A 17,183-nucleotide genomic window follows, 5' to 3' on the forward strand; every position below is an offset into this window, starting at 1 on the left:
GAAGAAGGAGCTGAGCCGGAAGGCGAGGCTCTCGATTTACCGGTCAATCTACGTTCCTACCCTCACCTATGGTCATGAGCTTTGGGTAGTGACCGAAAGAATGAGATCGCGAATACAGGCGGCCGAAATGAGTTTCCTTCGAAGGGTGGCTGGGCGCTCCCTTAGAGATAGGGTGAGAAGCTCAGTCACCCGAGAGGAGCTCGGAGTAGAGCCGCTGCTCCTCCACATCGAGAGGAGCCAGCTGAGGTGGCTCGGGCATCTGGTTCGGATGCCTCCTGGACGCCTCCCTGGGGAGGTGTTCCGGGCATGTCCCACTGGGAGGAGGCCCCGGGGAAGACCCAGGACGCGGTGGAGAGACTATGTCTCTCGGCTGGCCTGGGAACGCCTCGGGATTCCCCCAGAGGAGCTGGAGGAAGTGTCTGGTGAGAGGGAAGTTTGGGTGTCCCTGCTTAGACTGCTGCCCCCGCGACCCGGCCCCGGATAAGCGGTAGAAGATGGATGGATGGATGGATGGATGATTAAACATATGCTCTATAATGCACCAAAGGGTTTCAATGCATGTCAGGAGCATGAGCATTTCAAGTAAATCAGGAGTAAGGCTAATAGTTTTGGTGTTACAATAGCCGAACAAACCTTTTTCAGTTTAGGTGATAACAACAGTTGTCTCAAAGAGACGCTTATGAAATCTCTTTTAAAACATTCTACGTTCATTCACTTCCTGGAACTGATAAACTGATAAATGGTTTCCTCAGACATACTGTACTTGCTGCTGGAGCTAAAAGATAAAAACATATACGGAATGATAAAAGGCTGTACATACCTACAATAATATAAATAACTTGAGTAATGCAAAATAAATCACATTAAATTTTGTTCTCATTTTTTAAAAGTTGTGTGACTTTTCTGCAGTACAAACCCATTTTCTTTGTAGATGTAGTGAAAAAGTTTTGTTTTGCAAATGTGGTATAAACAAATAAGGTATTAACTCGTCCTAGATATCATATTTCATTGCCTGCTTAGACCTGTTGAACTTGTGTCATTATTAAACCACTTCCTCAAAATTCTCACAGCAACCTGGTACTTGTGGTCCAGAGACTGGTGGACTGGTATTACACGATGTTGCGAAAAAGGTAAGAAAATCCTAATAGATACTGCTGTAACATTGTAATGTTCTTTATTATTTCATTAAGATTTGAACATATATACAGTCCTTTCATTCAAAGGCACATATTACATGGTTAAATCAATTTTTTGCATTTGATTTTGTCTTTTCGTCTTCACTGTTACGCCGTAGAATTACATTTAATCAATACCACCTAAAGTTATGACTGATTAGGTGTGTGTAATGGTTGATTAGTTTTAGTTCTTTATGTCTTATAGACCCATACGTTAAACATACACTCAACAAAAATATAAACGCAACACTTTTGTTTTTGCTCCCATGTTTCATGAGATGGACTTGAAGATCTAAACTTCATTCCAGATACACAATATTACCATTCCTCTCAAACATTGTTCACAAATCTGTCTAAATGTGTGATAGTGAGCACTTCTGCTTTGCTGAGATAATCCATCCCACCTCACAGGTGTGCCACATCAAGATGCTGATCTGATATCATGATTAGTGCACAGGTGTACCTCAAACTGCCCACAATAAAAGGCCACCCTGAAATGTGCAGTTTTGTCTCACAGCAAAATGCCACAGATGCCACAAGCATTGAGGGAGCGTGCAATTGGCATGCTGACAGCAGGAATGTCAACCAGATCTGTTGCTCGTGCATTGAATGTTCATTTCTCCACCATAAGCCGTCTCCAAAGGCGTTTCAGAGAATATGGCAGTACATCCAACCGGCCTCACAACCGCAGACCACGAGTAACCACACCAGCCCAGGACCTCCACATCCAGCAGGTTCACCTCCGAGATCGTCTGAGACCAGCCACTCAGACAGCTGCTGAAACAATTGGTTTGCATAACCAAACAATTTCTGCACAAACTGTCAGAAACCGTCTCAGGGAAGCTCAACTGCATGCTCGTCGTCCTCATCGGGGTCTTAACCTGACTCCAGATCGTCGCCGTAACAGACTTGAGTGGGCAAATGCTCACATTCGATGGCGTCTAGCACGTTGGAGAGGTGTTCTCTTCACGGATGAGTCTCGGTTTACATTGTTCAGGGCAGATGGCAGACAGCGTGTGTGGCGTCGTGTGGGTGAGTGCTTTGCTGATGTCAATGTTGTGGATCGAGTGGCCCATGGTGGTGGTGGGGTCATGGTATGGGCAGGCATCTGTTATGGACGAAGAACACAGGTGCATTTTATTGATGGCATTTTGAATGCACAGAGATACCGTGATGAGATCCTGAGGCCCATTGTTGTGCCATACATCCATGAACATCACCTCAAGTTTCAGCAAGATAATGCACGGCCCCATCTTGCAAGGATCTGTACACAATTCTTGGAAGCTGAAAATGTCCCAGTTCTTGCATGGCCAGCATACTCACCGGACATGTCACCCATTGAACATGTTTGGGATGTGCTTGACCGGCGTATACGACAGCATGCACCAGTTCCCACTAATATCCAGCAACTTCGCACAGCCATTGCAGAGGAGTGGACCAACATTCCACAGGCCACAATAGACAATCTGATAAACTCTATGCGAAGAAGATGTGTTGCACTGCATGAGGCAAATGGTGGTCACACCAGATACTGACTGGTTCAGTCCCCAGACCGCCAATAAAGCAGAAACAAAATGCACATTTCAGGGTGGCCTTTTATTGTGGGCAGTTTAAGGTACACCTGTGCACTAATCATGATGTCAGATCAGCATCTTGATGTGGCACACCTGTGAGGTGGGATGGATTATCTCAGCAAAGCAGAAGTGCTCACTATCACACATTTAGATAGATTTGTGAACAATGTTTGAGAGGAATGGTAATATTGTGTATCTGGAATGAAGTTTAGATCTTCAAGTCCATCTCATGAAACATGGGAGCAAAAACAAAAGTGTTGCGTTTATATTTTTGTTGAGTGTAGAAACACAGCTGGCAGCATGACACCACCTCCATGCAGAGTCTGACCTCACATCAGTCCAGCACTGTGTTCATCACATGGAACAAGGAACTACAGACACTGTAGAAATGTAGTGGAGGAGAAAGTACAGTACAGGTAACAGCTGCAACGTGTAATGGAGTAAAAGTATAAAGTATGCACTATTATATTTACTTCAGTAAAGTAGAAATACATAAGAAATTACTTAAGTACAGTAAGAAGTGTACAAATACTTAGTTACTTTCCACCACTGAGCTACATTGGAACTATTTCCAATGTAGCTCTGTGATTCAAATCACAATTGTCTTTTGTTTTTGTAAAAGTGAAAGTGAAACCTGCCCAGCAACAATTAAAAGAATCAAAGTGTTCTTTCAGATTGATGTATCTGCAGGTGAACAGGACAAACATGTTGATATGAAGCAAGGCTGCATTGTTAGGGTTTCCACGGAAAATAAAGCAAAACTAAAAATATGGTTTCATATAATCATAATTTGCTCGCTGCCAACAAATCAAACACTGAGGAATCCTATGGTGTTTGAACGTGATGCCAGCACAGACATTTACAAGAATGCTGACACAGTTCTACCACCTCTGCTCTATAAGAGTTTAAATGATTAAACATATGCTCTATAATGTGCTGAAAGTGTTCTGAAAGTGTTCTTTTAAAGGTGAGAGTTCACCAGCAGACACTGAGGAAAGGACTGAACCCTGCTGCACTCCATTAAGTACACAGTAGAATTTCTAGTTCATTTGACGTGACTTCAGATTCACACACACACACACACTTTTTCTCTCATTGGCCCCTTTAGTTCCTCACATAAATTTAGGACCTTACCGACACAAATCAGACTCCCTATAGAAATAGCAGGCCTCTATAAGGAGGTACATTTCAACTATTCAAATCACAATTCAACATTGTCTTTTATATTTAAAAAGTGAAACCTGCACCGCAACCATTAAAAGAATGAAAATGAATGTGTTTTTTCAGATTGATGTATCTGCAGGGGAACAGGACAAACATGTTGATATGATGAAAGGAATAAACTGTGAGGTATTGTTGGGTTTCCAAATAGAAAAATAAACTTAAAATGAGAAGCCTAAATGGTTTCATGTTATCATAATTTTGCTCGATGACAACAAATCAAACACTGAGAAATCCTATGGTGTTTGAACATGATGCCAGCACAGACATTTACAAGAATGCTGGCACAGTTCTACCACCTCTGCTCTATAAGAGTTTAAATGATTAAACCCCTCCATGGACCGCCACCTTACTGTGGTGGAGGGGTTTGAGTGCCCAGATGATCCTAGGAGCTATGTTGTCGGGGGCTTAATGCCCCCAGCAGGGTCTCCCAAGGCAAACAGGTCCTGGGTGATGGGCCAGACTAAGAGCGGTCCAAAAACCCCCTTATGAGGCAAACAAAATCAAGGACCGTGACGTCGCCCGGTATGGCGCAGCCGGGGCCCCACCCTGGAGCCAGGCCCGGGGTTGGGGCTCGAATGCGAGCGCCTGGTGGCCGGGCCTTTCCCCACGGGGCCCGGCCGGGCTTAGCCCGAAGGAGCGACGTGGGGCCGACCTCCCATGGGCCCACCACCGGTGGGAGGAACCGTAAGGGGCCGGTGCAGAGTGGATTGGGTGGCAGTCGAAGGCGGGGGCCTCGGCGACCTGATCACCGGACACAGAAACTGGCTCTGGGGACATGGAATGTCACCTCGCTGGGGGGGAAGGAGCCTGAGCTTGTGCGGGAGGCCGAGCGGTACCGACTAGATATAGTCGGGCTCGCCTCCACGCACAGCTTGGGTTCTGGAACTCAACTCCTTGAGAGGGGTTGGACTCTCTTCTATTCTGGAGTTGCCCATGGTGAGAGGCGGCGGGCTGGTGTGGGCTTGCTTATAGCCCCACAGCTTAGCTGCCATGTGTTGGAGTTTTCCCCAGTATGTGAGAGGGTCGCCTCCCTGCGCCTCCGGGTTGGGGAGAGGTCTCTCACTGTGGTTTCGGCATATGCGCCGAACAGTAGTGTAGAGTACTTGACCTTCTTACAGTCTCTGGGAGGGGTGCTGGATGGCACCCCAACCGGGGACTCTGTCATCTTGCTGGGAGACTTCAACGCCCACGTGGGCAGTGACAGTAACACCTGGAGAGGCGTGATTGGGAGGAACGGCCTCCCCGATCTGAACCCGAGTGGTGTTTTGTTATTGGACTTCTGTGCTGGGCATGGTTTGTCCATAACGAACACCATGTTCGAGCACAAGGTTGTCCATCGGTGCACCTGGCACCAGGACACCCTAGGCCGGAGGTCGATGATCGATTTTGTAATCGTGTCAGCCGACCTTCGACCTTGTGTTTTGGACACTCGGGTGAAGAGAGGGGCTGAGCTGTCAACTGATCACTACCTGGTGGTGAGTTGGATCCGTTGGCGGGGGAAGAGGCTGGACGGGCCCGGCAGGCCCAAACGTACTGTGCGGGTCTGCTGGGAGCGTTTGGCCGAACCCTCTGCTAGGGAGATCTTCAACTCCCACCTCCGGGAGAGCTTCACCCAGATTCCGAGGGAGGCTGGAGACATTGAGTCGGAGTGGACTATGTTTTCCACCTCCATTGTCGATGCAGCAGTCCGAAGCTGCGGCCGCAAGGCCTCTGGTGCCTGTCGTGGCGGCAATCCCCGGACCCGGTGGTGGACACCGGAGGTCAGGGATGCCGTCAAGCTGAAGAAGGAGTCCTATCGGGCCTGGTTGGCTTGTGGGACTCCTGAAGCAGCTGATGGGTATCGGCAGGCCAAGCGTGCTGCAGCAAGGGCAGTTGTAGAGGCAAAAACTCGGGCCTGGGAGGAGTTCGGGGAGGCCATGGAGGAGGACTATCGGTCAGCCTCAAAGAGATTCTGGCAAACCGTCCGGCGCCTCAGGAGGGGGAAGCAGTACTCTGCCAACACTGTATTCAGTGGAGGTGGGGAGCTGTTGACCTCGACTGAGGGGGTGGTTGGACGGTGGAAAGAGTACTTTGAGGGCCTCCTCAATCCCACCAACACGCCTTCCATTATGGAAGCGGAGGCTGATGACTCAGTGGTGGACTCGTTCATCACCTGTGCTGAAGTTGCCGAGGTAGTCAAAAAGCTACCCGGCGGCAAGGCACCGGGGGTGGATGAGATTCGCCCTGGGTACCTTAAGTCTCTGGATGTTGTGGGGCTGTCTTGGTTGACACGCCTCTGCAACATCGCGTGGCAATCGGGGGCAGTGCCGCTGGACTGGCAGACCGGGGTGGTGGTCCCTCTTTTTAAAAAGGGGGACCGGAGGGTGTGCTCCAACTACAGGGGGATCACACTCCTCAGCCTCCCTGGGAAAGTCTACGCCAGGGTACTGGAGAGGAGAATTAGGCCTATAGTCGAACCTCGGATTAAGGAGGAGCAATGTGGTTTTCGTCCTGGCCGCGGAACACTGGACCAGCTCTATACCCTCCGCAGGGTGCTGGAGGGTTCATGGGAGTTCGCCCAACCAGTCCACATGTGTTTTGTGGACTTGGAGAAGGCGTTCGACCGTGTCCCTCGCGGCATCTTGTGGGAGGTGCTCTGGGAGTATGGGGTCCGTGGCCCTCTGTTGAGGGCCGTTAGGTCCCTGTATGGCCGGAGCAGGAGTTTGGTTCGTATTGCCGGCAGTAAGTCAGACCTGTTCCCAGTGCATGTTGGACTCCGGCAGGGCTGCCCTTTGTCACCGGTTCTGTTCATAATTTTTATGGACAGAATTTCTAGGCGCAGCGAGGGACCGGAGGGGATCTGGTTCGGGAACCATAGGATTTCATCTCTGCTTTTTGCAGATGATGTTGTCCTGTTGGCTTCATCGAGCCGGGACCTCCAGTGTGCACTGGGACGGTTTGCAGCCGAGTGTGAAGCGGCTGGGATGAGAATCAGCACCTCCAAGTCTGAGGCCATGGTTCTCGACCGGAAAAAGGTAGTCTGTCCTCTCTGGGTCGGAGGAGAGCTCCTGCCCCAAGTGGAGGAGTTTGTGTATCTCGGGGTCTCGTTCACGAGTGAGGGGAAAATGGAGCGGGAGATTGACAGACGGATCGGTGCAGCTTCCGCAGTAATGCGGTCGCTGTACCGGTCTGTTGTGGTGAAGAAGGAGCTGAGCCGGAAGGCGAGGCTCTCGATTTACCGGTCAATCTACGTTCCTACCCTCACCTATGGTCATGAGCTTTGGGTAGTGACCGAAAGAATGAGATCGCGAATACAGGCGGCCGAAATGAGTTTCCTTCGAAGGGTGGCTGGGCGCTCCCTTAGAGATAGGGTGAGAAGCTCAGTCACCCGAGAGGAGCTCGGAGTAGAGCCGCTGCTCCTCCACATCGAGAGGAGCCAGCTGAGGTGGCTCGGGCATCTGGTTCGGATGCCTCCTGGACGCCTCCCTGGGGAGGTGTTCCGGGCATGTCCCACTGGGAGGAGGCCCCGGGGAAGACCCAGGACGCGGTGGAGAGACTATGTCTCTCGGCTGGCCTGGGAACGCCTCGGGATTCCCCCAGAGGAGCTGGAGGAAGTGTCTGGTGAGAGGGAAGTTTGGGTGTCCCTGCTTAGACTGCTGCCCCCGCGACCCGGCCCCGGATAAGCGGTAGAAGATGGATGGATGGATGGATGGATGATTAAACATATGCTCTATAATGCACCAAAGGGTTTCAATGCATGTCAGGAGCATGAGCATTTCAAGTAAATCAGGAGTAAGGCTAATAGTTTTGGTGTTACAATAGCCGAACAAACCTTTTTCAGTTTAGGTGATAACAACAGTTGTCTCAAAGAGACGCTTATGAAATCTCTTTTAAAACATTCTACGTTCATTCACTTCCTGGAACTGATAAACTGATAAATGGTTTCCTCAGACATACTGTACTTGCTGCTGGAGCTAAAAGATAAAAACATATACGGAATGATAAAAGGCTGTACATACCTACAATAATATAAATAACTTGAGTAATGCAAAATAAATCACATTAAATTTTGTTCTCATTTTTTAAAAGTTGTGTGACTTTTCTGCAGTACAAACCCATTTTCTTTGTAGATGTAGTGAAAAAGTTTTGTTTTGCAAATGTGGTATAAACAAATAAGGTATTAACTCGTCCTAGATATCATATTTCATTGCCTGCTTAGACCTGTTGAACTTGTGTCATTATTAAACCACTTCCTCAAAATTCTCACAGCAACCTGGTACTTGTGGTCCAGAGACTGGTGGACTGGTATTACACGATGTTGCGAAAAAGGTAAGAAAATCCTAATAGATACTGCTGTAACATTGTAATGTTCTTTATTATTTCATTAAGATTTGAACATATATACAGTCCTTTCATTCAAAGGCACATATTACATGGTTAAATCAATTTTTTGCATTTGATTTTGTCTTTTCGTCTTCACTGTTACGCCGTAGAATTACATTTAATCAATACCACCTAAAGTTATGACTGATTAGGTGTGTGTAATGGTTGATTAGTTTTAGTTCTTTATGTCTTATAGACCCATACGTTAAACATACACTCAACAAAAATATAAACGCAACACTTTTGTTTTTGCTCCCATGTTTCATGAGATGGACTTGAAGATCTAAACTTCATTCCAGATACACAATATTACCATTCCTCTCAAACATTGTTCACAAATCTGTCTAAATGTGTGATAGTGAGCACTTCTGCTTTGCTGAGATAATCCATCCCACCTCACAGGTGTGCCACATCAAGATGCTGATCTGATATCATGATTAGTGCACAGGTGTACCTCAAACTGCCCACAATAAAAGGCCACCCTGAAATGTGCAGTTTTGTCTCACAGCAAAATGCCACAGATGCCACAAGCATTGAGGGAGCGTGCAATTGGCATGCTGACAGCAGGAATGTCAACCAGATCTGTTGCTCGTGCATTGAATGTTCATTTCTCCACCATAAGCCGTCTCCAAAGGCGTTTCAGAGAATATGGCAGTACATCCAACCGGCCTCACAACCGCAGACCACGAGTAACCACACCAGCCCAGGACCTCCACATCCAGCAGGTTCACCTCCGAGATCGTCTGAGACCAGCCACTCAGACAGCTGCTGAAACAATTGGTTTGCATAACCAAACAATTTCTGCACAAACTGTCAGAAACCGTCTCAGGGAAGCTCAACTGCATGCTCGTCGTCCTCATCGGGGTCTTAACCTGACTCCAGATCGTCGCCGTAACAGACTTGAGTGGGCAAATGCTCACATTCGATGGCGTCTAGCACGTTGGAGAGGTGTTCTCTTCACGGATGAGTCTCGGTTTACATTGTTCAGGGCAGATGGCAGACAGCGTGTGTGGCGTCGTGTGGGTGAGCGCTTTGCTGATGTCAATGTTGTGGATCGAGTGGCCCATGGTGGTGGTGGGGTCATGGTATGGGCAGGCATCTGTTATGGACGAAGAACACAGGTGCATTTTATTGATGGCATTTTGAATGCACAGAGATACCGTGATGAGATCCTGAGGCCCATTGTTGTGCCATACATCCATGAACATCACCTCAAGTTTCAGCAAGATAATGCACGGCCCCATCTTGCAAGGATCTGTACACAATTCTTGGAAGCTGAAAATGTCCCAGTTCTTGCATGGCCAGCATACTCACCGGACATGTCACCCATTGAACATGTTTGGGATGTGCTTGACCGGCGTATACGACAGCGTGCACCAGTTCCCACTAATATCCAGCAACTTCGCACAGCCATTGCAGAGGAGTGGACCAACATTCCACAGGCCACAATAGACAATCTGATAAACTCTATGCGAAGAAGATGTGTTGCACTGCATGAGGCAAATGGTGGTCACACCAGATACTGACTGGTTCAGTCCCCAGACCGCCAATAAAGCAGAAACAAAATGCACATTTCAGGGTGGCCTTTTATTGTGGGCAGTTTAAGGTACACCTGTGCACTAATCATGATGTCAGATCAGCATCTTGATGTGGCACACCTGTGAGGTGGGATGGATTATCTCAGCAAAGCAGAAGTGCTCACTATCACACATTTAGATAGATTTGTGAACAATGTTTGAGAGGAATGGTAATATTGTGTATCTGGAATGAAGTTTAGATCTTCAAGTCCATCTCATGAAACATGGGAGCAAAAACAAAAGTGTTGCGTTTATATTTTTGTTGAGTGTAGAAACACAGCTGGCAGCATGACACCACCTCCATGCAGAGTCTGACCTCACATCAGTCCAGCACTGTGTTCATCACATGGAACAAGGAACTACAGACACTGTAGAAATGTAGTGGAGGAGAAAGTACAGGTAACAGCTGCAACATGGAGTCAGAGTAGAAAGTATGTACCATTATTTTTACTTAAGTAAAGTATAAATACATAAAAAATTACTTAAGTACAGTAACAAAGTACAAATACTTAGTTACTTTCCACCACTGCTCCCAGTAGAAGCTGCATGCTTCTATAGGGAGGTGCATTAGAACTATTCAAATCGTAGAGAAGGTTGAAGCAAGGCGTCTGGACTTGTAGAGTTTTCTAGAAGACGTTTCGCTGCTCATCCAAGCAGCTTCATCAGCAATTGTCTTTTGTTTGTGCAGAGTGAAACCTGCCCAGCAACCATTAAATGAATCAAAGTGAATGTGTTCTTTCAGATTGATGTATCTGCAGGTGAACAGGACTAACAGGTTGATATGAAGCAAGGCTGCATTGTTAGGGTTTCCAAGGAAAATAAAACAAAACTAACAATATGGTTTCATATTACCATAATTTGCTCGCTGCCAACAAATCAAACACTGAGAAATCCTATGCTGTTTGAACGCGATGCCAGCACAGACATTTACAAGAATGCTGGCACAGTTCTACCACCTCTGCTCTATAAGAGTTTAAATGATTAAACATATACTCTATAATGCACCAAAGGGATTCAATGCATTTCAGGAACTCGCCCACCTCTTACTGGAAACCCTGAGCATTTCAAGTAAAACAGGAGTAAGATGCACAACATCCACCGCTGTGTATGGCTGCATGTAGTGTACCACCTTCCTACTCTGGGGGGTGTGGCAGCTGTATAAGCCATGACTCCACAGTTTCACTTCGCAGCACACAGCAGCACTCACACTGAGCCACCGAGCCTTCACAGATGGACAGAGGATAGGAAAGGTAAGAAAACTTTAAACTGATCTGAAAATGTCCTCAAGAAATTTAAAGGAAACCTGTTGCATGGTTTGTTTATTTACATGTTACAGTGTTTTAATTTCTTAACTGTGTTTACAGTTTTGTTGCCATAGTGAAGTGTCTTGAAAAGTGCTATATAAATATAAAACCAGAAGGAGCAGAGTTAGAGGATTTTGAATGTGGCAGATCAAAAGATAAAAGAATCAATAAGTTTGTCCTACACACATCAAAGGTTACACTGAGCAATGACATTCTTACTTTGTCCTGTCACACAACTAAACTAAGAATAAATAAAAATAAAAGTAGTTAAAACATCCTTGTCATAATCTTGTCATTATTGTGGTGTGTCTGCCTCAGTAGAACAGGTGACTGACCTTTCTTTTCTGTGTTTTAACACAAAGGTGCAGAACACTGAATATCTAAGATGGCGAACGGACTGGCTCTGTCCACTGCTAAAGGTGCACAGATATATGTGGACGGTACATTCATAGACTCCCTCTCACTGTTGTATGTTCTCCATCCAAATCAGTGTGAAGGATCTGATGCAAACCTCACTGAACAGATAGATGAAGAAAACTTTTACAGGGGGGCCCCACCCAGCTGGTTAAACTTCCACATGAGTGAACAGGTGCAGTCACATGGGTCTGGGGCTCCTATAGTTAAACGGGACGGCTATGAAACACTGAAGGAACTGATTCAGAAAAAAAGAAAACTGCCTGGGATATCAACGGTTAAACTCTTCCACCAGTCTGGATGCGGTGGAACCACACTGGCCATGCAGGTGCTGTGGGACTTGAGAAAAACCTTCAGGTGTGCCGTTTTAACGGGATCAACCTCGGACACGGCAAGTGTGGCAAACCAGGTGGTCGACCTTTTTACAGCAGGCAGCCGAGACTACCAGAACACCGTGCTGCTGTTAGTGGAGGAGGACCAGAAGCTGGAAAATCTTCCAGAGAGCATTCTCGAAGAGATTGCTAACCAGAATATAGTCACGCACATGCCCCCGCTGATTTTACTCAGCTGCATCCGAAAAAGTGATCATGTTATCCAACAAATGGAAGAAGCATTGATGGGAGATGAACAAACATATGTCATCATGAAAAAAACACTCTCAGACAGAGAGATGAAAGAGTTCAATCTGAAAAATGAAGAGCTTCGCAAAAGATATGGAGATAAATGCCAACAGTTTCATGGTTTCAACATATTGCGAACAAATTTTTCTCAGAACTACATCGAGAAAGCATGCGAGATGTTCAGACAAATCAAAAAATCAAAGAGACCCCTGAAGAACCAGCTTGTTGCCTTCCTTTCTCTTCTGAGCGCTTACGTGCCCGGTTCATACCTGCTGGAGTCTCAGTGCCTAAAATTCCTCAGAACCGAGGATAGTACTCACGCAAACCGTTCGTTGGAGGAACAAATGAAGCCTTTCAGTCCGTTCATCGTCACCTTCCAGCAGAACAACAGATACCAAAAAAGAGTCCGCATGGCTCATCCTGTAATTGCACAGCGTTGTACTGATGTGATGACTGATGCAGGTGTGACCAGAAGCGACACAGCAAGAAACTTCCTGACATGGGTTTGTGAAGAAGAAGTGCCTCCATATTTGCTCAGCTTTATCAAAGACATGCTGACCAAAAGAGGAGAAAAAGAGAGCCCGATCAATAACACAGAAGCGGAACAAGAGAAGTTTTCCAGGCTGATTCTAGATATTCAAAACAAGGAGGGCGGAGTTCAGAGTGCATCCGTTTTAAAGGTGGCATCAAAAAATTTTGGGAAAAATCCTTTTTTTCCACAAGCACTCGCTCGCTTTTTTTACTTAGAACTGAAAGAATATAATCAAGCAGAAAGGTGGGCAAAGACAGCCAAGAAAAGAGATCCACAAAATTCATTTGTTGCTGATACGCTGGGCCAAGTCTATAAAAACCAACTCAATAACACATCCAATCGGAATCCAAGAGAGATATTGAAACTGGCTAAAAAGGCCACTGATGCTTTCAATCATGAACAGGAGCTGTCTGAGAAGGAACAGGGGGACAACATGAGAGAAGAAGGCATGGTTAAAGTCTCAAGTTTTTTCAACTGCAGGGGGCAGTTTGGTTACCTACAAGTCTGCAACATTCTGTACGAAAAACTCGTCCAACAAAATGAAACGTGGAGAGAAGTTCTCACAAAGGAAGTGTCCATGTGTTCGGTCTTGGAATCACTTGGAGACAACAAGCTCTACAGATTCAACGGTCTGATAAACAGCCTCAGAGGTGAAGTTAAGAAGAAATGTGATTTTAATGATAAATACCTGAATTACTCAAAGCCTCGCACAAAGAAAGACGATCCTGCGTACATCTCTGACTCCACCTCAAGGTGCTACAAGAGGTATGTTGGATACTCTCCAATAGAAAACGCCAAACCAAAATGTCCTCAACTCATCCAGAAGCTTAGAGAACAGCAGGCTGACACCTTTGTGGGGATACTCTCCTCTTCTGTCAGAGGTCACACTGGATCAGAGCTGCAAGAGATAACTACAGAGTGGGAGAAAATCTGTTCAAGCAAAGACTCGATTTCGGCTCTTGTCAACTACATCCTTGCTCACATCATGCTGTTGAATGCAGGGGAAACGCTCCCCATGAAAGAAAAACATTTAACTAGATTTCTGCAGCAAATGTCAGAGCGCCAAGAGTCGCCCGAACATCTCATTGTAGCCCTGCTCTTGTTCTGGCCTGAAGACACTGAGGCTACATGTGTCTTTGACCTCAGTCAGCTGATTCAGAAAATGCACTCTGCATATGAAAATGTATATCAGAAGTACTTTCGATCGAGGTATCGGCGCCCTCTGTTTTTTCTTGGAAAAGGCCAACATCTGAACAGAATGATCCACAGAGTCACCCTGGAGCAGTGTCTTCCTCCCCAGAACGACCCAGATTGGCAAAATGAGAGTATTTTCAAAAATCCAGAAATCCAAGCTCGCCTTCTCAGACTCGATGGAGTGGTACGTAACTACAGAGTGTACACAGCTGTTGGAGTCAAAGAGATTGAAGTGGAAGCCAATCTCAAAAACAGCATCTGGAAACAACGACAAGTCTCCTTTTACCTTGGATTCACCGTCAGAGGTCCTGTAGCCTTTGGCATCCAAACCAGAACACCAGACACAAGTAAGACATTAAATATTATGAAACAACTAATGCCAGATCCATGGAAAATAAAAAAAATTAGTTAACAAATAAAAAAACCAACACAAAACCAGGCAGGTAGCTAATTTACAGCCTGTCCTCATTAACAAAATGTTATCTGAGCAGGCTAACGGCACCCTGCCTTACAAGACTAGTACAAAACAATTCAAATCTGAGACATGTTGACTGTTTGTGCAATAAAATTCATTGTATATCGTTTCTTTTTTATTTGATGTTTATTGACAGCCACCAGACAGATTTCCACGGTCCATGGAGGAACGGGTGCTACAGGAGCCACAGCTGACCCACTTTAAATGCAAGATACGATACTCAACTGTGTGAATCTTTACTTTTGTAACAAAACATTGTGTTGTTGTTGTCGTGGTCACTAAGTGGACTTAAGTAAAAAAAACAAGAAAACACCACACGCTACCGGGATTTATATTTTATCTATGGACCATTGATGTCAATGGAAAAACTACTAAAAATATTTTTAAGCGGTTATTCGTTTTTCTGTTTTGCATTGTTGTGATTTGATGTGTCAAGTATACCAAATAACATTGTTAAAGACACAAACATAAATATATTATGTGTGACAGATCTGAGGTGGTTTATCAGGGATTCTTAATTGTAGTAAGGACACATTGTTTATGTATTTTGTTATGTTTCTGTTGCTAAATGACCAAATCTGAGGCATTACTGGTGAAAACGGGTTTTATTTTCAATCACACAAAAGTTGACAGACTTACTACTTTAACAGCATTTAAACTGAGGAATGAGAGTTAATAAATAAACAGAGTTTTGGAAATTTTGGAGATGTGTCAGTGTCCTAATGATTGATCTGAGCAATGAGCCCCTCCAGCTCTGGACGTGCCTTGAATCGAGCCTTGAACTGATCCTCGGTGTGCTGAGAAGTAAACGGGGAGGAGAGAGGTGGATTATAGAAAATGTTATTGTGCGGTTGTGCTGGTTAATAAATGTGTTAATTTTGTCTGATATATAGTTACACATCTGTCTCAATGTAAATTGGATCTAGTCCTGTGTAAGCAGGACTGCTTCAGTGAGAGCATTCATCCAACCTGAACCCACCTCATTCACAGAAAGCTGGACCCCCTCAGGTTGAGTCTTTAAAAGCACCTCCATGAAGACGGGACACAGTGTAGTATTCAGACTGCTCAACTAGACGAACAAAGAATCACTGTCAACCAGCCATTTAAAAAAGTCTGCAGTGAGCGGAGGAGGCTTGAAGCCCTTTTTACCTGCACGATTCGTTCATGCGTCTTCAGAACAGCGTCCACGTACATCTTGGTGCCGACCTCTTGCATCAGCATGACCTCTGTGCTCTTTGTTGGCAAAGCGTAGCTGAGCAGCGGTAAAAATATTAATTAAAGCTTCAAAATAAGCAAAGCTTTCCTTGTAGATGGAGCGTAAAAATAACTACAAAGGACGGTTTTAATTGAACTGGAAGCTTGAACTGACAACTGAGATCACATGTCGTACGGAAGACCTCGCATCGGTCTCGGACCTGCGGATGTTTTCTCACCTTTCTGACACTTTGATGCCGAGCCGGTGGCACAGATTGTGGATGTACTGCGAGTAATGCTCCACCAGTGTCATATCGTATCCCGACACCATCACATTCAGAGTCCCATAGGCCGTATCTGTCGCTGCTACGATCGGTCTCATTTGTCGGCCTTTCTTTTTCTTTTCTTTTGACTAAAATATTAAAAAAAAATCATGAACATACTATTAAAACTTGTGATTTAATACCCGTCCTTGCATGCAACCATTTAAGGAGTCTTACTTGTCGTTTAGGTAACAGATACTTCCACCTGCCAATCCCGTGGGTTGGCATGCTCCTGTACTGTCTTTCATTTACAGAATCGGTGCCTTAAAGAGAACAAGTATACATTTATTCTGTAGCACTGAGCGTCCACTGCCGTCAACATGTAGTTGAGTATTTCTGTTAACACTTACACCAAACAGGATGCTGGACAGATGGTCTGGCCCTTTAAGGATTACAGTATTAGTCTTTACCTCAAATGTTTACATTCCCATGTTCAGAAAACAAAGTGAAGACTTACCGGCACACCGTCAGTGCTGGATTCAACACAAATGCCTGTTGTGTGATTGACACCTGCAACTGAACCAGACACAACAACATCAGCTTTAAAACGACATCATGCAGCACAAGATGCATGGAGTTCTTTGGATATAACAGCACCACCAAACCTGCATTCAGACTAACTGTAAGAGTACCAGACAGCGCTTACCTACCAAGGGGGCGCTCATGAGACAGTCCCCTGTCAATAGGAGTGAATGATTTGGTTTTAGCTATTACACTATACTACTGTACACATCTGTTTGTGCACAACATGCTAACATTCTGCTAACAGCTGTCAGATCCTGAGGGGCCCTGCTGCCTCCACTCTGGTGTTTTAAACTGACTTGAACATTTTAACATGTTTTAAACATCACTTGTATGTGTTATTATTAGTCTTATCCGCTGTTTGATTCACATTAATGGAGCAGAGCGACTGAATGCCGCCAGCTAGCATCGAAGCTCTACGCTGTGACCTCTGGGAGGGAACCAAACATTTAGAGAAAACAAGACGTGACGTCACCTTTCTGAGAACCGGATACATGACTCGCCCGCTCTTTGTCGGCAGTTTAACGCGAACACGTTCGGTGTGTCGACGAAGAAATTCTGTTATTAAACTGCTTGTAACGTGAAGAAAACACCATCCACCGACACATGCAGACGCCGGAAGTGGTCTGCCGGAAGTCGGTCCGTCCGTATATTACGTCCGTCGGCACAGCGCATTAAAGTGAACGTTCCGGT

At 45.7% G+C, this 17,183-nt stretch overlaps 2 protein-coding genes across 3 annotated transcripts; one reads left to right on the plus strand and one right to left on the minus strand.

Moving 5' to 3' along the window:
- Positions 1 to 11,094: 11,094 nt before the first annotated feature.
- LOC114435560 (sterile alpha motif domain-containing protein 9) lies at positions 11,095 to 15,045 on the plus strand. Its single transcript, XM_028405319.1, has 3 exons — positions 11,095 to 11,162; positions 11,579 to 14,323; positions 14,588 to 15,045. The coding sequence occupies exons 2-3, from the start codon at positions 11,602 to 11,604 to the stop codon at positions 14,653 to 14,655; spliced, it is 2,790 nt and encodes a 929-aa protein (XP_028261120.1). The 5' UTR covers positions 11,095 to 11,162; positions 11,579 to 11,601; the 3' UTR covers positions 14,656 to 15,045.
- Positions 15,042 to 17,142, minus strand: mrpl48 (mitochondrial ribosomal protein L48). Of its 2 annotated transcripts, none has more exons than XM_028405330.1 (8): positions 16,966 to 17,142; positions 16,426 to 16,478; positions 16,319 to 16,350; positions 16,146 to 16,231; positions 15,885 to 16,057; positions 15,601 to 15,703; positions 15,431 to 15,520; positions 15,042 to 15,248 (listed from the first exon to the last, which is right to left on the minus strand). In XM_028405330.1, exons 1-8 carry the CDS (start codon positions 16,984 to 16,986, stop codon positions 15,171 to 15,173), a joined length of 636 nt encoding a protein of 211 aa, XP_028261131.1. In that variant the 5' UTR covers positions 16,987 to 17,142; the 3' UTR covers positions 15,042 to 15,170. The 2 variants fall into 2 exon arrangements, with proteins under 2 accessions (XP_028261131.1, XP_028261130.1); XM_028405329.1 differs by having other exon boundaries at positions 16,426 to 16,484.
- Positions 17,143 to 17,183: the final 41 nt, after the last annotated feature.

This window comes from Parambassis ranga, chromosome 5 (assembly GCF_900634625.1).
Source record: "Parambassis ranga chromosome 5, fParRan2.1, whole genome shotgun sequence".
Classification (NCBI taxonomy): Eukaryota; Metazoa; Chordata; class Actinopteri; family Ambassidae; genus Parambassis; species Parambassis ranga.

Bases quoted from the DNA above. Each gene is read 5' to 3' on its own strand.
- mrpl48 (XM_028405329.1), bottom strand. From the start codon at position 16,986: ATGTATCCGGTTCTCAGAAAG. The intron at 16,485-16,965 runs GTGACGTCACGT...TGTCTGGTTCAG, and splicing joins TGTATCCGGTTCTCAGAAAG to TTGCAGGTGTCAATCACACA. The intron at 15,521-15,600 runs GTAAAAAGGGCT...TTGTTCGTCTAG, and splicing joins CGCATGAACGAATCGTGCAG to TTGAGCAGTCTGAATACTAC.
- LOC114435560 (XM_028405319.1), top strand. From the start codon at position 11,602: ATGGCGAACGGACTGGCTCTGTCCACTGCTAAAGGTGCACAGATATAT. The intron at 14,324-14,587 runs GTAAGACATTAA...GTTTATTGACAG, and splicing joins AACCAGAACACCAGACACAA to CCACCAGACAGATTTCCACG.